Source organism: Sceloporus undulatus, chromosome 6 (assembly GCF_019175285.1).
Source record: "Sceloporus undulatus isolate JIND9_A2432 ecotype Alabama chromosome 6, SceUnd_v1.1, whole genome shotgun sequence".
Lineage (NCBI taxonomy): Eukaryota > Metazoa > Chordata > Lepidosauria > Squamata > Phrynosomatidae > Sceloporus > Sceloporus undulatus.
In genome coordinates this window covers 101218682-101241428 of record NC_056527.1, presented here as the reverse complement: position 1 = coordinate 101241428, position 22747 = coordinate 101218682, and the positions used below count along the sequence as shown (strand labels likewise).

The 22747-nt window shown below is 40.9% G+C and overlaps 2 protein-coding genes across 3 annotated transcripts in view; one reads left to right on the top strand and one right to left on the bottom strand.

Moving 5' to 3' along the window:
- LOC121935751 (zinc finger and SCAN domain-containing protein 23-like) overlaps positions 1–22747 on the bottom strand; it is a 482958-nt gene that overhangs the window by 238121 nt on the left and 222090 nt on the right. The gene's annotated exons all lie outside the window — the stretch shown is intronic.
- SBK3 (SH3 domain binding kinase family member 3) lies at positions 1587–22507 on the top strand. Its single transcript, XM_042477604.1, has 4 exons — positions 1587–1806; positions 17127–17324; positions 19958–20160; positions 21107–22507. Exons 1-4 carry the CDS (start codon positions 1686–1688, stop codon positions 21887–21889), a joined length of 1305 nt encoding a protein of 434 aa, XP_042333538.1. The 5' UTR covers positions 1587–1685; the 3' UTR covers positions 21890–22507.

Below are 22747 nucleotides of genomic sequence, written 5' to 3'. Positions count from 1 at the left end.
AGGAAAATATATCCCCCCCCTCTGTATTTTAATTACAAGCCAAAGCAATTAATGCATAATGCTTAATGACATCACTAGGGGCTATCCCTAGGTCTCATGACTGGAAGCCTCAGGCTTGGAAGGATTCCGAATTGGCAACTCTACCAAAGACTAGTCTGTGACTTTGCATTGTTGAGGAATGTCAGGAATGCTGAACATACTATTGTTCAAGGAAGCTTGTCCTTGTTACTGACCTTATCATCTAGAAACGTCGATAAACCTTTCAAAACCATTATTAGCTTGTGATCATTGGCATTCACTCATTTTAAATACATCCATTTCAGTGGTTCACTACCTTTGTTCTTCCATTTGTTGGACTCAGCTTCCAGAACCGCTGTCAACTACCCAACAGTCAAGAATTATGGGAGCTGAAGTCCAAATCATCTGAAGGACCAAAGACTGGGAACTATGTAGGGTTGTGTGCAGAATTTTTGGATCTACACTAGGGTTTTCCCCAAGGTTTTATTTAAACCAGAGTGTGGTTTGCTGAGGTTCTCCTATGGTTAAGGGCAATTTAATTCCTCTCCTTCACGTCATAGCATTATAGTGAAAAAGTGCTATTCACTAATGCATTGATGCACTGTAGTGGTGTAAGTCTAAAAAGGTTTAAACAAGAGAAAAAGGAGCAGAATAAAGTAAGGCTTTTTTCATCCCAAAGGTCTCTGAATTAAAAAACCTGAGGCCCCATACAGACAGGCCAAAATAAAGCTGCTTCGGGTCACTTGGAGGTATGCTATTAAATGATGCATGCATCCTAAGAGTCTGGAAGCTGAGCCAAAGCCACGATCCAGTCCTAAGGACCAGAGCACAACTTTGGCTCAGCTTCCAGACTCTAGGATGCATGCATCATTTAAATAGCATACCTCCAAAGTGACCCGAAGCAGCTTTATTGGCCTGTTGTATGGGACCTTAGGCCTGTTACAGACTGCCAAATAAAGCTGCTTTGGGTCTCTTTGGAGGTATGCTGTTTAAATGATCATGCATCCTAAAGATCTGGAAAGCTGCACCAAGCTGCACTCCAGTGCTAGGAATGGAGTGTGGCTTTGGCTCGACCTCCAGACTCTAGGACCCATGCACATTTAAATACAACTTCCAAAGAGACCCGAAGCAGCTTTATTTTAGCAGTCGTAACAGGCCTTGACTTCAACTTTATTTTGCATGGGCATCAGAAATGACAGAGATGCAGTTCCATAGTGTGAACGGCAAACCCAGAATGCATGCGTGAGATCATTCACGCATGCAAATAAAACAACAATGTCTGAATGATACCTTATTCCCATATTTTTCTCCATTCTCTCTATCTGTGCTCTCAAGGTCCTGGCCTTATACAGTGCCCAAATTTCCACTGCCCCAAGGTGGAGGAATGTCTGCCCTGGTACCTTGCATTGTTCCCAGCATCTTGCTGCCTTCCCCATGCCTCCCCTAGCTGACTTTGGAAACTTGCCCTACTTGTGTCTGAGCCAATGACACATGTTGCCTTCCCTTCACAGTGGGAGAGATTAGACCCAGCCAGGACAGCCTCAGCTCTTACAAGTGCAACTGACAGGCTGAGCACAGAAACAAACTTGACTGTTTTGCAACACTCTGCATACCCAGTCCAAAGAGATCAGACTAAGGCAGAAGCAAACAGACCGGCACTAGGAAGAATGACATTGGGACAGACAGATGCCATAGCCCAAGAGAGACAGGTGACAACAGGAGAATGGCCTGCGGCTGTCCTTCCACAAGAACCTTCCATTACAACCCAGAAGTGCCTGCCAAACCAAGGTAAGGCCTTGGGGATAAGGGGGTGGGGAAGAGCAACCAAAACATAATTTGCAGGACAGATCTTTTCTGCAGGAAATAATAAAAATAAGTATGTGTCCATATACCTGACATTCAAATTGGCCCTTTTAAAGGGAAGTTGTTTTGCCAGAATTCCCAAATGCCTGTAATAAACTATGTCTGATAGTCCCACACCCTCTTTCTGCACATGTTGCACTGTTTTTATTCAAGCAATTAAAACTGGCATGAACTTGCTTGCTTCTATCTATCTATCTATCTATCTATCTGATGCGCGTGCACACACACATATATTTAAAAACAAGATCTGAGTATGTTTGGATTGCTTATTTTGACTCTATGTAAGAAATTAGTTTGGCAAATGAGCAGAATGCATATTCTTCCATTAATAGATACATGTGTGCACAATTATTATTTATTAATTATTGGGCAAGTCATATGCTCTCAGCCTCAGGGGAAGGCAATGGCAAACTTCCTCTGAACAAATCTTGCCTAAAAAAGACCACAATAGTTTCACCTTAAGTCGGAAACAACTTGAAGGCACACAACAACATTCTGGCAACATAGTTCAGGATTTCCTTATAAAAGTGCAATTTATGTTTGACAACCCTAGGAAATATGAATGCACAATTGCTTCTCAATATTTCTTGCAGAAAGGACATATCATATAAAAAGTCTTAGCTTTGTGCATTTGTTATTTATTGGGCTTTCTCTCCTTTGCTGCTTCCTTATCTCCAGCAGAGAAATTAAATTTTATGCAAATACTTCATAATTTTGAAGATATGGATAGGTAGCAGAACCCACTCAGATATGGTCACACACACTATATGTTTGCACACTATCTATATGGCAGGGATAACATATTTTGAAAAAATGCTGAAACAATACTTGAACCCTCCATCATGCAGCAAAGTGGCTCAAACAGCCGATTTTCCTAGTGGGTATTGAGGTAAGATTCAAACTAAATACATTTACTTAGAAGTAAGTTCTACTAAACTTTAAATTCTGTAAAATCTACTTCAGTTAAAGGTACACAGGGTTACACACAGATGTATAATCAAACACTTGATTAAAAGCTCATAATTGTGATTGTCAGTTCATTCCATTTATCATCTGGATTGTTATAGCACCAAAGCAGCAGTTTTTAAAATTCCACTTCCAACCAACTGCTGACAAAACTGAATATAAACAAAATATGTTCATTTAGTTCTGCTGCCTTAGATGATTACTTGAATCCTTCTCCTCCCTCCTGATAGTGATGAGAGAATATCAGATTATTATGATGATGATGATGATGATTATTATTATTTGGATTTGGGAGCTTAGATACAGATTTCCTTCTCACTCTTCCTCTAAGTTCCAGACTCAGAGTCGCAAGAAAGAAAAGATTCATCTATTGTTATCTTTATCTCTTCCTTTCTGCCCTTCATTTTCTACTCTTGTGTCTCCCATTATCACAAGTTCGTTGAGATAGCAACCTGGCTGTGAAAGCAGGACCTTAAATATTGATGGTATGAATGGGGAAAAACAGAACTGGACTCTTGTACCTTTATTAGTTGTGTCAAGGGGGGAGTTCAGCAGGTGTTGCTTGTCCTGCAAGCTTTACCTGCTGAAATTTCTTCTTCTGCAGACCATTAAAAGTACAGGAAACCTTTCCTACTTCTCACCTGGAAACGCTAGGCATGTGATAAGAACCACTACTAGTAGTGTCAGTATTAAGGGTTTGGGTTGTGTCAAAACAAAGGACTCAAAGGAGTGCATCTACACTGTAGAAATAATGCAGTTTGGTGCCACTTCAAGTGCTACAAGTCCCAGGATTTTGTAGGATGCAGCTACAGCAGTTAAAGTGGCATCAAGCTGCATTATTTCTACAGTGTAGATGCATGCAAGACTATGATTTCCACCACTCTCCAAGATGCTAAAACAGGCTTTTTCTTTACCAGTGTTGCCAATTTCCAGGGAATTCCCTGGAATCCGGGGAATTTAATTCATTTTCTTCTGAGGATTTGGACTGAACAATAATAATAAATATTGGGGAATTCCAGGGATTTTGGAAAAACAATCCAAGGGATATCTTTGTGGCTTGTTGGCAGCACTGCTCTTTATAGTTGTAGTGCCACTATAGAGTTAGGAGTATTTTCCAAGAAAACCTAATGATTTCTCTGGAGCTCTGGTTGTTCTTTTCTTCTGTGAAACAGAATAGAACAGAAGCAAGAAAAGAGGACAACTCTTCCTTCGATCTCTCTACAACTCCAGGTTGTCTCAGGAAGTATATAGGGAAATTTACATGCTGCACAAAACAGGGTAGGAACTGAAGGGGTGGGACAGAGGGACTACACTACAAAGTACACGGCTTTTATGATTCTTTAAAGGTCATTTCCCCCAGAAAATCTGGGAAACTGTAGTTTGATGGTGCTCTGAGAATTCTCTACTGAAATCCCAAGTTTCCTTTGAAAGAAGTGAAATTCCTCCAGTGCTTAATGTTTTTATTCCAGAATTTCTGTGCCTCATTTACCAAAGGTTTATGCTGCATGTAAGTGAATCATCATCTAATCATGATTCTCATTTGTTATCCTTGTAGGGTTTTTTTCCTCAAAATGCAGAGATTCAGATTTTCTTTTAAAGAACGAATGTAACAGCTATACACAATATTCACAGCTAAGGTTGGTGGTTTTTCTTAAAAACATGGTTTTATGCAGTGACAGATTAGGCAGAAAAATCTGTCATCGTGCATCTAGTTTTCCATATCCATGACTTTAGAAGAGGTGTCATTTATTAGCATCTTTTAAAACACACACACACACACACCACACATTTAACTTGTGTTAAAATGTCTTTTCAACATTATTTTTAAAAAGATTATTTGCATACTTGTGCAGTAGTGCTTGGAAAAGTATGTCAGATCAAGTTTAAAACTTTATTGTCAAATCAGCCTTTTCAGTCTTTCCAGTCACCTTCTTTTAAGCAGTCTCTTCACATGCCAAATATTTCACAACGAAATACATTTTTCAGCCTTCTAAAGTGATTTGCGGTGATAGGTATCCACTGGAGAGAAAACCATGGCAAACTAACATAGAAAACTCTGAGTTACATAACAATAAATTTGATCGGTACTGTATTTGGACTTCAGAGATGTTTTATTTTGTCAAAAAATTGTGATAAGGTAACCAGTCATTCATTTCTAAAAATAAGGATGATTGAGTTCAAGCTTATATTTCTTGAGAGTCCTTTCTCTATAAACCTATCAATACTGATTGAGGCTGCTGTGATACTTGCATATGATCAGAGATGTATGACTCTGTATGACACTATTTCCCAATTACTTTCCATGTTTCACTCTGAGCCCTTGCAATAAAGACATGTCTTGTGGCTAAACTTTGGCAAGCCTTTGCCCAAATGTATTCTTGCTGGTAACAGAAAACCTGGCACGGTGTTCAGTTAGCAGATCTTGTCTACATATCTGTTTGCTGATATTTCTCTGTATGACATTTTATCCTGCCCTTTTCACAAGTAGCACATAGACTTCCCCTCTTTATCCTCCCAACAAATTTATCAGGTAGATCGATTGACAATGACTGGCTGTAGGTTACCAACAAGTGAGCTTCAAGTTTGTGCATGGATTTAAATCAAAAACTCCAGGTCATTATAGTCCAACACTGTTAAGGAATACTATAGTTGAGGCTGCCTCTGCACTGCAGAAATAATACAGCTTGACACTATTTTAAATGCCATGGCTGAGTGCTGTGGAACTCTGGGGAGATCTGTACTTTTGTGAGATGTTTAGCCTTCTTTGTCAAAGATCTCTGGTGCCACAACAGACTACAAATCCTAAGATTCCACAGCATTGAGCCATGGTAGTTAAAGAGGTGTTAAACTGCATTACAGTCGCTCCTCCAAGTCAGCAGACTTGAAATCCATGGACTTGAAAATCCACGAAGCGATGAGCGCCATTAACCCTAATGGGGTGCCCGCCTGTGGCATGCACCCCGCATGCATGTGCCCCATTCAAGCCTATGGGGCTTGAATATGCACAAGATTTGTAACTTGTGGGGAGGGGGTCCGGAACAGATCCCCCACGAGTTCCAAGAGGCGACTGTATTTCTGCAGTGCAGATGCAGCACATGGTTATGTGCATGAGCAAATATTGTAATGCAATATATGTAGCATGAGTAAATATCCATCTAAGGCCAAAACATAGAATAGTGGCTTCAGGTTTTCATAATCCACTCAGAGAATTTTATTACTGGGTGCATTAAAAATACAATACAATACAATACAATACAATATAATACATCTGTTTCCCTAAAGGTATCAGTATCTGAAAGAGAAATGGGGAGGGATGAGTTGGTTCTTTTCTTTTTAAACTTCGCAACTTCCTCACAGTGTTTACTTTGGCAGACTAAAAGAGGCAAAAGTCAAAACTTGGACAGGACCAAGTCTGTCAACTAGAGCAGAGTGAAGAAGGAGAAGCTGTTGCTGTGGGATGTTGTCAAAGCTAAAAAGCTAATTGGGACCAGAGATGGATTAGACATATTCGCAGAGGATCAGTCTATCAACACCTACTAGCTATAGTGGTTAAAGGGAGATTAAACCAGTACTTTGATCCGAGACAGCTGGAAGCCGCAGAGGAACAATAGTAGGATGAAAAAACACTGAGCAAGAAAGGCAATATGTTTATCTTGGAGTTGCTAGGTCATGGAAAATATTGAAAAGACTTTTCATATAACAAACATTTTTTTATGAGGCTGACATAACAGAGAGAACCATAGACTCACCAGTGCTTCTTTGAGCCATAGGACAGGAAGGAGTAGCTTTTTAAACTGAATATGGAACATCAGAATCATGTTATATTTTAGCGGTTGTTACTCTGAGCCAGAGATCTGTCACTAATTACTTCAGTCTGGATGATATTGTTTAGAAGACAACAAGATTACAGAAATTCTTCTAGTTTAACGGGGCTTAAATATTTATGGCTTGAATTTTTTCCACTGCATTGTCTTAAAGTGTGTGGGGCGGGACGTATCTGGTAGTAATGCTTGGATGGGTGGGAAGCAGGCTATTTATAAGCCAATTTACACATTCTTTCAGTCCCTTGTTCTTTTGTTCTAAAGAACAGCTGACTCAGATGGATTGGCACAGGGAGTGGATCAGGATCTATTGGAAAATCTCTGGATGATTTAAATTAGATTCTCAGGGATTTTTGACTCCTGCTTGTCTACCTATCTGTGTGTGTTTGCTGTGTGCTTTCAAGTTGTTCAAGTTGTTTCTGACTTATGGCAACCCAAAGGCGAACCTCTCATAGGATTTTCTTGGCAAGATTGTTTCAGAGGTTTGCCATTGCCTTCCTCTGAAGCTGAGAGCACATGACTTGCCCAGCATCACCTAGTGGGTTTCATGGCCAAGCTGGAAATGGTCTCCAGAGTTGTAGTCCAACACTCAAATCACAATGGCATGCTGGCTCTCAGTTAAAAAGCCCCCAAGAACTTTTATCTTGCCTCTCTCCAGTAAATTAAATTTTTGCTGTTGTTGTTGTTCTGCAGCTTCAAGTCATTTCTAACTCATGGCAACCCAAAGGTGAATCTATCATGGTGTTTTCTGGGGCTGAGAGTGTGTAACTTGCCTAAGGTCACCCAGTGGGTTTCCATGGCTCAGATGGGCATAGAACCTTGATCTCCAAAGTCCAAGTCCTACACACTTAAACCACCATCCTGGCTCTCATTAAATTAAATTGAATTGCTCTTTTTAAATAGGAATAGGTTTGGACAAGAAAGGAGTTGTCAGCTTTCTTCTACTATTGGTCACAAAGTCTATCCTGGTGCACCTGAGATGGTATTTTGCACACACCTCTACTCAGTGGATCTCAGGTTTCTGCTTAAGGACATCAAGGATCCCATGAGCTTGAAGTCTGCCCACCACACTTACTGTTTGAAGTTAACCTACCACAGTTTTATTTTTGTCCTAAACACTTTCCCTTACCCAGCAAAATCTTGGCAGAAAGCTGCTGCGGCTAGCATAAAAACAGTCGCAGAAGTGGTTGCCCTTTATCAGAGATTGCATAAGTGAGGTCCCTAGCGAAGCCGATGATTTTTGCGAACACATGGAGCCTCTCTCACACTTTTAACTTGGGGGGGGGGGGCTAAAAGACTGCTGCGCGACAGGTGAGTTCAAGGCCATGACGGCCATTGAGCAATCCATTATGCAACTGTGGAGTCCAGCGTAACTTTGGTAGTGTTGATTTACGCTGTGTAAAATTGTATTGGATCTTGGTCCTTGTATTCCAGGTGGAGTAATAATAATCCTCCCCAAGAGTTCTCAGAATAATTTCCCCTCTCTTCTGCCCAACCCCCCTGATTCTAATTATAAAAATAAATCAAAGCAAATGGACTACAGCTGAACAAACATGGTGGATATGTTTCCCCCTTGAAGCTTTTGACTATGATCACACCTTTTTCTCCACAGTGATATTATCTTTTTCTGAGGTTAAGAGGCTATACTCATAGTAATTTCCAAGTCAAACAGGTTTTTGTCAGCTATTGCCAATTACTGTATACATGGATTGATTCGATCATGGAAGCCACAGCCCTGAGTGTTCAAGACACGAACAAGGGTGTTGATGTCTGGGGCTCACTGAGGTCTCCCATTCATAGGTTTGCCATAAGTCAAAATTGACCTGACAGCCAATAATAATAGTAATACCTTTTCTATTATAAAGCAAAATCTCTGCTCAATCCAGAAAGATTTTTTGTTGAAATTGCAGTAGCCTTAATTCACCCAGTAAAAACTACTTGTTCCTTTTTTTTCATTTAACAAGTTGAGATTCTGTCAACTGGAATTCCAAAATCCAAAACACTCTAAAATTCAAAATTGTCTACATGGGTGGCTAAGATAGTGATACCTTTGCTTTCTAATGGTTCAGTGTACTTTGTTTCAGGTGCAAAACTATTTAAAATATTTTGTATAAAATTACCTTTGGGCTATTTATATTGATCAATTTCACATTTAGACTTCGGACCCATCTGCAAGATATCTCATTATGTAGATGCAAAGATACCAGAATCTGAAATCTGAAACACTTCTGGTCCCAAGCATTTCGGATAAGGGAGATTCAACCTGTAGCAGTATGGCCATTCTATTAGATACTTCCTGTGGTTTCTCATTCTCCTTCCTCTCTTGTACTAAACCTACACTTGCAAAACCTGCCAATGAGGCATCACGGTGTGCCAGTTCTGGGTAGCTGGGAAAATAATGTGGTGCAACAGGCATGGACATCTGTATGATATCTGTGGGTTTTTGCTCTGGGGCAAAGACTAGGTTCGGAGTGTTTTGATGTTATGCCTTATTGATTTCCATGGAGAAAAGGGCATCTTTAGTGAAAGTGGGTGGTACTGCCCATCTGAGGTGATGGAAAGATCCAGGGGGACAGTGAGGGAAAACAGGGGAGAAAGAGGGCAGTGAGGAAAAAGGGGTTGGAGGGGGGGGGGCCTTCCGTCAAAGTACTGGCGTGCAAGAAAGACAAAGGGAACCAGCAACCTTTAAGGATTGCACAAAACCCTTCTGTTTAGGATCCCTTAAAAACACTGCATAACCTTGTTGATTGCTCAGGAGTTTATCACACTGGAGGAATTTCTCTTAATTTCGAATGAAAAGAAAGTGGGGCCAGAACCCATTCACATAAAATCGCTAGTTTAGCGAAATCACTTGAATGCTCATTGCATTCGAACTGGCTCCCCATTGCCCAAAAATAGCATGCCATTGCCTGAATTTGCGTGTGGTAGTCTATCACGCAATAATGTGAAACCCCATGATTGCACTCAGAATGACTTCCCATTGCCCGAATTTGCGTGTAGTGAGTTATCACGCAATAATGTGAAACCCCATGATTGCGTTCAGATTGCCATTGGATTATACTTCCAATTTCCCTTGTCTGATAAACTCGAAAGGCTGGCACAGGCAAGAGGCTTCCCAGTTGCTGCTTGGTTGCTACTCCCAGGGTGACAGAGTGAAAAAGGAGCAGCGACTGAGATTAGTTTTGCAATAGATCAGTAGACCTAATATCAAGAAATAGGTGTTGCAGGGCTCTAGGGTTGTTTCTCAAGAGGAAAGGGAAAGGTAGCCAGGAAAAACTGGGAACCACTGTGCCAGGGCCACAGACCTCATCCAGACTGGGAACTGCCAAGGCTACTTTCTTATTGTTTTTTTGTTACAAATTTATTACGTCTCATTCTGACTTGAACCTCCACTTCAAATCTGCACTTGGGCATGATAGCTACTTGGATGGCATTTGCAAAGAAAATCAGAACCAGAGTTCTAAAATCTCTTGTGCCCTCAGTGAGATCCCTATTTTAACACTGGGCTAACTAAGGTTATTGTCACATGGAGAAAATGATGGGAGACAAGTGGGATGCTCCCATCCTTATTGGCAATTGTGTGAAGATTATCACATGATGTCCTGCAACAGTGCGCTCAACCCGTCCTTCTCCCATCAATGAAGTGGAATGGTCCTGTCACTTTTCATTAATGGTAGTTAATGAATTACGAGATAAGGAAGGGAGCATCCTGCTTCTCTTCCATCTTTTTCCTCCATGTGTTGATCTCCTAACCACACCAATTATTGTCAGAGAGAGGGATGGATTCAAGGATATGTGCTAGGAGATCAGGCCTGCAGAAGAGTTGGCTGTGCTTACTTGTTGGCCAGGGAGCAGCAAATTTGCATACAATTAGTGATAAACTCTTAGTAATTAATAATGAATAAACTGATTTAATTGATTTGATTTATAGCCTATCTTTCTCCAACCAATGGGACCCAAAGCAGCTTAGTTCCTTAGTACAGAATGAAATGTCAAGCTAGTTTCTGATGAACTCTGATTGAGATTAAGCTAGGTATATTTCCAATATCTGGTTGCAAGGGAATGTAGCTAGAGATTTTCTCACTACATCTATGGAAAAAGGATGGGTGCAGTTGTCCCTGTTTTGCAGAATCATTTGCTGACCAATCAGCCAGGTGAGTGGGCCACTTGGGAGGGGATGCTAAACGCTCTCCCTGTGGCCTTGGGGGCTGGACCCACTGAGTGCGAGATTTGTCTCTCAGCAGTAGCTCTAATATCACTGTGCAATTGCAACCTGGCACCCAACACCCTGTCAGCAATTTCCCACAAGGAAAGAGCAAATCTTCCACCCACCCAGGAGTACAGGGCAACATCTTCCCTCCTCCCCCAGCAGGTCTGCTGAGAGTGATACTGAAACTAGTGCTCCATTGCACCTCTTCCTATCTTAGAAGCTGCCTGGGCATCAATTTCCTAGTGAGAGAAAGCCAGATCACATTTAATTCTAAAAGAAGAGGTGCTGTATATTCAAGCCAGCCTAGAAATTTAGCTCTATGTTTTAGAAACCCTTTTTGCTTTATACATCTTAAGAGGTTGATTCTCATATCTCGGTGAATGGTCTGGTTATGTTAATCCAAAAAGAGGGAAAGGCATTCGGCAAAAGTTCAAAATTCCTCTTTTCTGTTTCTTGTTTGTGTTATGTTTATGAGCATACTATATTTTGTTGCTCCCTTCCAGTTGTTTTTTTTTAAAATCCCAATAACCATCTGTGTGACAGGTTTGGGAGGGAGTGGGCCAAGTGAAATTGATGACTGAGTGGTGATTGAATGTCAGATGTCCAACCACTACACCATCCTGATGATGACGCACTGTTACACCAGGGTAACTGGTGGCTCTTGGGGGTCAAATATCTGCCCCTGAGACCTGCTAGGGGCCGAGAATGCTCCCAAATGAGGGAAAAACTCTAGTCAAATGTCCACTTGGGTTTTGTCCACTTGAGTTTCTTCTTCATGGTATCTGACTTACACAAATGGACACAAAGCCTCATGTGCCTGGGTTCACATACGACCACTTGAAGAACCACAGTTACAGATAAGCAACGTGTTCTTTGTGATCTCTGACGCACACAAATGAAGAGTTTTGCACCCATTAGTGTGAATTCATAGATGACAACAGAAAGAACTACTGTTACAAGTAAGCAATCTGTTCTTTTTTTAAAAGCTCAACAACGCAGGGGCCCTTGCAACCTATTTAAAAGGCAAGTTGTCACCCTTGCAGACTTCTAAGAGTGGCAAATCAATCTTTTTTGGCTCTGTGGAAAGAGCTAAGGGCTGCAAAAGCAGCATTGGGGACCACAAGCAATTTTGCCTATGGCTTTTATAGTTTTTGTTCTGACATGACAGTCTACAGCTTTTGCAGTCTTTATTCTGAGATGGTATGCAGGGGCCAAAGTCCCAACCTGGGAAACAAATTCAGCAGAAAAGATTCCATTGGTCTCTACAAAGAAACCCATAATTTGAGCAGTGAGCCTGCTGGGGAAGTGCACTCATTACATTATGTCCATTTTTCTCCATCGATAACTTTAGCTGTATTTCTGCTTTGCAGTAGGGGTCCAATATGCACAGCAGCAGAATGGCTGTTTCCCCTTTTCAGAGCAGTTTTCCCAGGAACAGAAAGGATAAGAAAGGGCAGGCTTTGTTTTATCATTTTTGGTACTCTGTTTTATGTTTTGCTATTGTGAATGGCTAAAACAACCAGAACTGATTAATATAATGGCCTGGTCATTGCTTGTCCACTCTGTCTTCTTTATGGCCCTATCCAATGATGTCACTAGGATTGGTGTCACATGGTGTGGCTGGGAGGACATGCAAGCCAATGCTCTGCAATGGGAGCATTCTCTTCCTTTTTGCAAAGGTGCTCCAGCTGATGCCAGCAGCAGTGGCAGAGATAAGATGGACAATGAGCAACTGCCCCATCAGATGTTCACTCCCCCGGTTTTCACCAGGTGTGGTTCATACCATCCAAACCCCCTAGTGACACTCCATGCCTTGTTCTTGCTCTCCTTCCATTAACTAGTTAAAACATTTTTATGCAGTCAGGCATTTGAATGTTCTATGTTGCTGTTTGTAAGGCTTACACGTTGTCTTTACATGTGTTTTATGGTTTCCAATATTTAATGCTTTTAACTATCACTTTTTTAAAACTTGTAGATTTAAAAAATATTTTTTTGAAGCTTTTGTATAGTTTTGCAGTCTCATTATTGAGAGAAAGGTAGTATATGAATGAAAATAACAACAACAACATCAACAATACAGCAAAATGTCAGGAAACTTTTTTCTCTGCCAGAAAACAAACAACAGTGCATAATTATTTCCATCCCTGCCTTCTAACCCTCTATGTCTGAAGAGGTGGTCTGTTGTTCATGGTAGCTCATGCTGAAAGAAATGGGTTAGCATTAATGATTCCACAAGACTCCTTATTTCCTTACTTTCTCCTTTTTATTGAGAATCAACAGTGCTCTGTAATGTGGATCAAACTGGGAGAGTGAGTGAGTTGTTTTACCAAGGCCACGCAATGTTACAAAACTTTGCTACTGGGACATGACACTAATAAAAATGTCATAATCTAGATGGATCATTGTTGCTATGAGATGAGTGACACTAAGAAATGTTTACATGCTCAAACATAACAGAAATCACTGGACAGCTAGTACCTGGCTAATCTTGTACTTCAGATCACGGCTGTTGTTTTTTTGCCTTGTGTCATATGTAAAATGAATCATGATGTTGTCAGAGTCAATATCTCAGATGCTGACAAACCTTTACGTACATACATTTCCAAGTGAATATTTTAAAGATCCAGCACTCTTTGTGTCATATGTTGCAACAGTTCACATGTCGAAGGATTTTTTAATCTAGTTTATAATAGCAACAAGGAATTGTATACAGGAAGAAGAATACTTGGCTGTGGTGGATAAGGTGGTACTTGAGGGAGGGTTTTCTGTGTCATATAGTGTGTCTTGGCTCTTGCTTCATGTGCAGCAAATCCCTGTGTGATGCCTGTCCTTTTGCCAGTGTGTTTTATGGTGCTGAATTTGTCAAGTGACTCATCATTATTGCTTCCCAAACTTTCCCTTCCAAATGCTGAATGCACAAAAGAGCTGGCGAGAGCCTCTCCCTCACAGTTTGAGGAATTTCTCCTCTCTGTGTTAAAAAGGTGCCAGTTGTTCCCAGATGCTAACTCATGATGACCCACAACAGTGAGTATCAAACACACCAGTCCCAAACTTGGCCTGCTGTGTGTATACCTGTAATCTCTAAAGATATTATGAGAAATTATAGGAAATTACAGAAATGACGGGGCTAGGCTTTCAGGTTAGACATTTTATGGCAGCTTGAAATCTGTACATTTCTTTTTATCTCTGTCTTGCAAAGGAGGACGTACTTTGGCTTTTTCAACTTCATATCATGGCTATATAACCTCTTGGCCATATGGGGAAACAAGCTCTGGCTAGCAGGGTTGTATCCAGGTTGAGATTAACATGTATATATGGTTACATGACATATGGGTTTGTTCCCATTAATACTTTAATATAATAACATAATTCCATACCTTCTGTTGATATTCAGAATTCTTGGTGAGTAAGAGAGGCCCCAGCAAATTAAAGGGCAAATGATTTCCCATCTTTTGAAAAGCGAGAAAAGAAGGAATTAGCAATTTTCAACCAGTTAGCTTGATGTCCATATCAGGAAAGTTTCTAGGATATTAAACAGTCAGTCCATGTGGACTTAGAAAGGAATGTTATCATTACTCTACCATGAGCTTCTCAGAAACAAGTCTTGCCCAGCTAATCTGCTCTTTTGTTTGATAGAATTGCAAACTTAGTAGATCAGAGGAATGCCATGGAAGTACTATATCTTGATTCCAGTAATGCTTTGGCAAGGTTCCCTGTGATCATCTTGAAGACAGATTAGTAAAATACAAGCTAAACAATGCTTCTATTGGATGGATTTTTAACTGATTGATGGGTGGAACACAAATTGTGACAACAGGGTTATAGTATCCAGATCGAGGAAAGTAATAGTACTATTCTGCTTTGGTCAGAACATATCAGGAATACTATGTTCAGTTTTGGGCACCACAGTTCAAAAAGTATCTTGACAAGTTGGAATGTGGCCTGAGGAGAGTGGACAAGATGGTAAAAGGTCTGGAAACCCAGGTTTATGAGGAGTTGCTTAGGGGGTTGGGTATGTTAGTTTGAAGAAGACTGAAAGGTTACAGGATAAACATCTTTAAATATCTGAAGGGATGTTATATACAAGATGGAGCAAATTTGCTTTCTGCTGCACCCAAGATAAGGGCTTGAACCACTGGATTCAAGGTGGAAAAAAATCACCTAAACTTTAAAAACAACTATAGCTTATGTTCATCTTATTTACACAACACCATTATGTATTCAGTAATCTCTCCAGAGGAAGCCAACAAGGGAAGTACAATACTTAAACTTTCTCACAGTTCAGGGAAGTAAGAAACAATATTTTTATTTCCAAAAATTTCCACAACAAATGGTGTTGAATATCTAAAATTCAAAACAGAAATTTTAAAGTGCGGAGACTGCACTTGTTTGAAGGTTCCTCTACACTTTCCATTTCATCTTTAGATGTATCATTTTTAAGATGCTAGTTGGGAGTATGATTCCATATTTCACATATCGTTTTTTTCTAACACAGAGAGAAAATAAGAGAACAAAGCTCTGAAGCAGGGAAAAATACAGTTCCTTGATGTGGTACAGGGAAACAAACTTGAAGAGAACAAATTTCAAGCAAGCAAATTTCTGATTTTTCCCATCCTCCACCTGCCTCTTGTTTTCAGCATATAACTGTATTCATGGGAGCATTGTGGTATCAGGTGACAATTGAGCCAGCTTTTGTATGAACGGATGTGGAAAACATTATCAGGTTCCAACCTAGCTTTTGCTTCTGTCATAGAATAATCTTCATATTATTCCTTGGGGCTCTAAACCTCCTTTACAATACACCCCAGCTTGTTGTTTCCAGGCGCTTGTTTGACTCAGTCTGAAGGTCTTCCTGGGATTCAAAACTGCAGAGTCATTTGCTAAGACACACGCAGGTGGTATGAAGGGAATGTCCCCCCGCCGTGTGCGGGATGGTGGAAGGATGCCACTGTTGGCTCAGATTCAGTTCTCAGCAACCCAGGCTGCTGCTAAGTTGGCTCCTTGCTGTTGGTGTATAATAGGAGCAAGGCGCCCCTTCCCACTTTTTCCAAGCACATACCTACCTACCAGCACTGGATAGCTGGAGATTCAAAACAAACCACACTCAGGAAGCCCTGCTAAAATGACAGGCAAGTTCACAAAAACTTCCGTTGTAGGATTGCTCAGGAGAACATCTCATTGGATCAATGCCGCTAACCCACATAGCAAATCTTCATATGTACAGGAAGGGATGGGGAATTTGAACCGTAATATGCTCCTGGTAAACACCCCTTTTTTTCTCACAGTAACACCAGATACAGTTTCTCCTCAAGAAACTACTTTGGAGGAATAAACATGCTGTGACAGTCATCTGCTTTCTTAATTCAGGCTGGTGTTATCCTTCACACCTGTGCTATTAAAAGAGATGTAGGATTATTTTACCCTCCTCCTGTTGAGTTTGGAAGAGCGCTTTTGCTATAGATGCTACATTAGAGGGAGGAATACATGATAATCTCCACCTCATTTTCCTGAAGATCGCAGCTGCCTGAACAGAAAGCAAGTACAACATCCCCTTCACAGCCATCTCTTCAGTATATCCATGGATCCTTCTATAGATACTGTACAAATAATATCACCAAAATATTGTTTAAAAAATCAATAGGTATTTAAACCAATTTCTAGGGCAGAAATATATTTCTATAATAGAAGAAGCAATACAGGTCAAGTATCCCTAATCTGGAATTCTGAAATCCAAAATCCAAAATTGCCCACATGGGTGGTTGAGCTAATGACACCTTTGCTTTCTGATGGTTCAGTGCTTCATGGTCTATCTATAACGTGTATATGAAACATAAATGAATTTGGTGTTTAGACTCAGGTCCCATTTCCAAGATGTTTCATTATGTATTTGCAAATATTCCAAAATCCAAAATAATAATAAAATAAAATAAATCCAATTCGGGACAAACAGGTCCGGTTGCAGAAAGCACAACAGAAAGTCTCCTTGGGTGATGTTTCCAGGTTGCGGTACTTTCTGCGTTGTTGTTTCTCTTCGAGGCTCATTCGGCGTGTACAAAGCACGGGATGCGTCCTTCCTGAATCTTCGTTCGCGAAGCAAAGCCAGAGAGAGAAAATAAATCCAGAACATGTCTGGTCCCAAGTATTTTAGATAAAGGAGAACATCGTTGTGATAAGATACTGTGATAAGATACATCGTTGTGATAAGATACTGTGGCAAATGTCATATTGCCCTTTCTGTCCCCCTACAGATTCTGTTGCTGAAGCAGATTCCAGTTCAGCTGAGAACCCCGAAGACACTGAGGACAATGAAGAATTCCTAGAGAAGCTCATGTCCATCACCTCAGACAGCTTACCTCAGCTGGAGATAGAGGAGAAGTACAGCATAGCCAAGGAACTAGGAAGTGGCTCCTATGGACATGTTCTGCAGGTTCAGCACTGTGAGAGAGGTGAGAGCATTTAAGGGTCAGGCAATGTGATTTTATACACCCTTGGCTCCTGGTAGTTGTTCTTATGGGCCTTGGAAGCATTGATACAGAGTTTTGCAGTATCTCTTGTTTCACTGAGTGACAGGATAGACAAAGGCAAAATGAAACAGGAGAGTATATGCACTAGAAAGCTACAACAATTTGATACACTTCATGCCTCCATTCTACAGAATCCTGTGATTAATGCTTTGGTGAGGGTTTTTGGACTTTTCTGCTACAGAGCTCTCACCCAGTTTCCTGTAGTATGTGCTAGAGCTCTAAACATCACACCAAACTACAAATCCACTGATGCAGTAAGATAAATCCATTACAATTGAAGTGATATCAGGTTACTCTAACAATGAAAAGTGGACAGTCATGACATCACCCAATGTGGTAACTCATGGAGTCACCCTTCCATTGACCTCCTCCTATAAGACACCATACAGAATCCTTAGTAATGTTTCTTGTACTAATATTATTCATAAATTGCAATTCCTGTATATCAGTGAATGTAATGGTGATAGTTATGACATAAACAACTAGCAAAATTAAAACTATACCTTTAAATTTTAATATTGTATGCACAGCCTAAGTGTATTTATATGTGCATAGTTTCATGCAGTTAAAGTGAAAATATGGTAAGATAGGATGTTTTTAAATGGGTTTTAAAAGAATTATTTTTATTTTTTATTTTTAAATTAAAAACGATGGCCATCCGGCCTCTATTTAAAAACTTCCAAAGATTATGTCAGACTAACACCAGACAATGTTTTTAAAGCAGCAGGAGGAAAGGTATGCCCTCCCTTTGTTGTTAGACTGCAATCTGTGTCAGCTCTAGTCCATGATAAAGTATGGTAGTTAGGAGATGCAGTCCAAGACAATCTGGAAGGATATATGCTTCACATCCTTAGACCTACTGCTGCTCATAAGTAGTGTCCCTCTCTCCTTGTCATGGTAAAACTGCTGTTTTGTCACGCTGCATATACTCTCCTTCCCAGCAGTCTAGGATACAAAAGAGCTGGAGATTCTCCTTAACTTCCTTTTTCAATTTCCTTTTCCTGAAGAATTTGTCCAAGGATGCTGAATTGCCTCAAAAGTATGTAGGGAAAGAGGCATAGAGTTGGTTTGTTGTATGTCAAAGGATTCCAAACAAGTTGTGTTTCCTGACTCACCATGAAATTTTACTCTGTATGTGTCCAGACCTAGCTGTCTTCATTGTGTAACCAACATATGCTTTCCTCGCTTTTTTTCTGTCTTTTTCCACAAAATCTCTGTCAAGGAGGGAGGGGAAAACAGGTGTTGAACATTATCTTTTGCATGATAGCACCAGGACTGCTTCATCTGGAAGTACCCAAAATGTCGAGTTTGTTGCCCCTTAGTAAAATATTTGAGAACAGTTGATTTCACCAGATAGAAACTGTGATGGAAAATGGGAGGCAGATTATATTAATTAAAGACAATCCTTGTCTTTAAACTAGGGTTGATCTTAACTTTGGAGAGGATCTACTGTAGTAATGAAAAAATGACACTAAGGTGAAATCCTGACTTAACTTAAATCTCAGCTGAGGTTCATTTGCAGCTCAGCTCAGCTCAGCCCAAGCTGCTCCCTTGACCTCATCTGGCACACAAGTCAAGTCATTAATTAGTTGTGTCATCCCAGGCATGTGGACAGCTGCCAACAAGCAGGTGCTGTGTTGGCCAAGTAAGGCCCAGCGTCCAGAGTAACAAGCCAGCCAGCTACACAGCTGGAAAAAAAATAAGACATTAAGGAAGGAGGCAACCCTGTCTGCACAAATGTGCAAGGGAATGTCAAGTCACACAAAAGAAAGACCAAATCCCAGGCCAGGGAAACAAATAATCTGTTACTCAAATGATCTAGCAGGAGTTACCTCACTATGGTGAACTGGCTTCACAGTGCCATCTGCTGGGAAGTCACTAATAAACAGTACAATATAGCTGTGCCACTGTGGCTATGGCACCCTTTTGAGGGCAAAAGAATGCATTTTTTGCACCCTTGAAAGGCCGGATCAGGGCCATGGCGTGTGGTTGCTGTGGCCCCAATTCAGCTAGGAAAGGGGTGGCATCCTGCCGCCCCTTCGAGGCAGTCTGTCAAGCCTCTCAGTTTTTAAAAGCTGGTAGCACTATGTTTAAACCCATTGCTATCATTGTGGTTGGCCAGTTCCTCCATTGCAGTTGGGCTTTCCACTTCCAATGCTCATGGTGGATCTCAGGCTGCTACCACACTGCAGAATTAATGCAATTTGACACTGCTTCAACTGTCATGGCTCTATCCTATGGAATCCTCGGATCTGTAGTTTGTTGTGTCACCAGACCTTGCCATGGCAATTAAAACAGTGTCAAACTGCATTACTTCTGCACTGTAGATGGAGCCTCAGACAGGTTTCTCATTTGTGATGTGGGCTTTAAGCCTTCTTGGCATGGGCCATGTGAAACCCCTGATACATGCTGTTACTAGAGATTGTTAGAAAATGTAGGAACATACTTGTGTAATAGGTAGAAATTGTAGGAGCATACTGATGCAACTGTTGTGACTATGGCACCTAGGCAACTCTTGATGATCATCTACTGACACTTTACTTGTTTGCTGTCAGGGACCATAATGGCTCTGAAGATGATGTCTAAGGAACGCACAGGGAGACGGGAGTTTCTGCGAGAATACTGTATCTCTCTCTGCCTTTCCTCACACCATGCCCTTGTGCGAACCATTGGCAGTGCTTTTGAGACGTCCACACATTATGGATTTGCACAAGAGCTGGCACCAGCTGGGGATCTCTGTACTATTCTGAGTTCAGAGGTATGGAACAAGAATCAAAGATTTTGTATGGATCTATGAACTTGGTAGAGTATCACAACGTGATGGGAAGGTAGTGAGATTTGCCAAACAAACAAACAAACAAACAAACAAACAAACAAATTCTTACCCATTTCTCATCAAAGCTCAAGGCAAAGTATCACACAGAATAAAATACAATATATAACTAAAGACATGAAGCCATTTAAACACATAGGTTAAAACACATAACCATGGGATTACAATAGCTATTACACATTAAAATCATCCAAAAATAAATTTTAAAATATACCAATATAAAATTTTATAACTTAAAGTCGACTGGGTAGGCCTGCTGGAAGAGATAGGTTTTTAATACTGTTTTGAATTCAGATTGCTGTTGAATCTCTCCCATCAGGTCATTCCACAATCTATAGTATAAAAACAGAACTCTCTCAGATGTGGTGTAAATCCAGCTTGCAACTTGATGGCAGAAGTGCATGGCAGTAGATTGGGCGATGGTTCAAGTGTCAATCTTAGTTTTAATCCCACTTGAGTTGGGCTCTCCATGTTGTTATTGTTGTTGTGCGAAGGTGTCACAATACACTTTTCTGTCCGTATCCTTTGTCTTATTAATATTTTTAAAATGAAAAACTGCTCCAGCATTGAGTGGGTGATGATGAAGAGAACAAATGAAGCAAGCAAAATTATTCTAGGGATGGGGACAGAGTTGACTTTGTGACATTACAGGTACCAGCCAGTCAGCACCATCTACTGTTGGCCTTTGTGGCTAAATTGAACTGCACCTCACAACTCACAGAGTTCAATACTTTCACAGAAATGATATATTTTCATGAACCACAGCAAAATTGGCTTTACCACTATTCCACCAGTACTGTAAACTTGGAGTTTTGAGGGCCTGTTCTTTGAGTCATGCTTTCTTTTAAATCCTCTTTCTCTTTCTCAACAGGAGGGCCTTCCTGAAGTGCAGGTGAAACGCTGTGCAGCCCAGTTGGCTGAAGCTCTGGATTTCATGCATGGCAAAGCCTTAGTGCACAGGGACATAAAGCTGGACAATGTATTGCTTTTTGACAGAGAGTGCCACCATGTGAAACTGTCTGACTTTGGTCTGACGCGACTGGAAGGCACAAAAATAGCAGCCATGTCTGGCACCCTGCCTTATTCCCCACCTGAACTGTGCCTGTTAGAAGGCACAGAGACTCTGTCTCTGGACTCCAGTCTGGACGTCTGGGCCTTTGGGGTGCTGCTGTTCTGCCTCTGCACTGGCTGCTTCCCTTGGGATGTAGCAATGAGCCCTGATCCTCAGTTTGAGGAATTTGGCATCTGGCAGAACCGCACAGTGCCAGGGGAGGCTCCAGGCCTGTGGAAAACCTTCACAACTCACCTCTTGGAGATGTTCCGCCGCTTAATGACCATTGACCCTGATCGTCGCAGTCCTGCTATTGAAGTGCACAAATATTTACGTCTGCCTTGGCGGGTGAACACATGTGGTGGGACACAGAACCCCCCAGGTGTTGCTCTCAAAGGAGCAGATTTTGATGGCTTCCTCAGTGGCCCTACTGAGAACACTATTGACCCGGACAGCAGCTCTAAGGGGAATTGTATTGGGCAAATGCAACCAGAAGTGGTTGTCTCAGAGAAAACCCATGCCATACAAATGGGTCCCAGTTCTGGAAGCAATTGCAACCCACAGGAAGGCTCAAGGCTAGCTGAGTCTGGGCTCCAACCTTGAAGAAAGCCTTGAATGAGTAAATAACCCCCTTCTATGAGCAGATCAAATGGAGCTTAAAGACCCAAGTTAAAAAGGGAGGACTTAGCAGTACTATGAGGCTAAGGAGGAGCTTTCAGAACACTTGGTGAAGTAGTGCCACTTTCCCACTCTGTTAGTCAGGGCAGAGTAGAACTAGCCACTCAGTAGAGACAGCTCTGTGACCAGAGGTTGGTTAGTAGTGATATCAATATGACAACTTTAGAGATATCAATCTTCACTTCTTTCATTTTCACACAACCAAGAACAAATAATTTCAAGGTTGTTTCCCTACTGGGAAAGATTACTTGAGTTTTTGAACATTTTGTATTTTTTAAAAATATTTCAAGACTTTTTTTTGGAAAAAAAATCATTTGCACAAAAACAGTGGATTTTAAAAATTTCTGTACTAAAAAAAATATCCTTCCTTAAATTCTCACAGTGATTGGCCACTTTCTCAGTAGAATGGCCCGAGCTGGCAAGACACCCCTTTCTTTTAGTGGATGACAAAATGCACAAGTACACTTTACACAACAATTTCCATTTAATTATCTGAACAGCAACACCATCCTAGAAGTTATGAGTTGATTCCAGACTAGTATCCCCCCCCCCCCCGGATCTCCCCCCCTTTTTTAATCAATTTTTTTTTTCAGTAGTTGGTAATATTTTTATCAGGTTACTGAAGTTCAGTGTTTTCTATGTAATTCTTGCAACTTTACTCCAGAAATCTGATTTGTGGAGCTTTCTAAGAAGTGAAATTAAGTCTTCTTTGGGCTCCTGTTTCTTTAAACAAATGTCCTCTCTTTGCAGATAATGTTTACTTTATTGCTTCCTAATACAAGG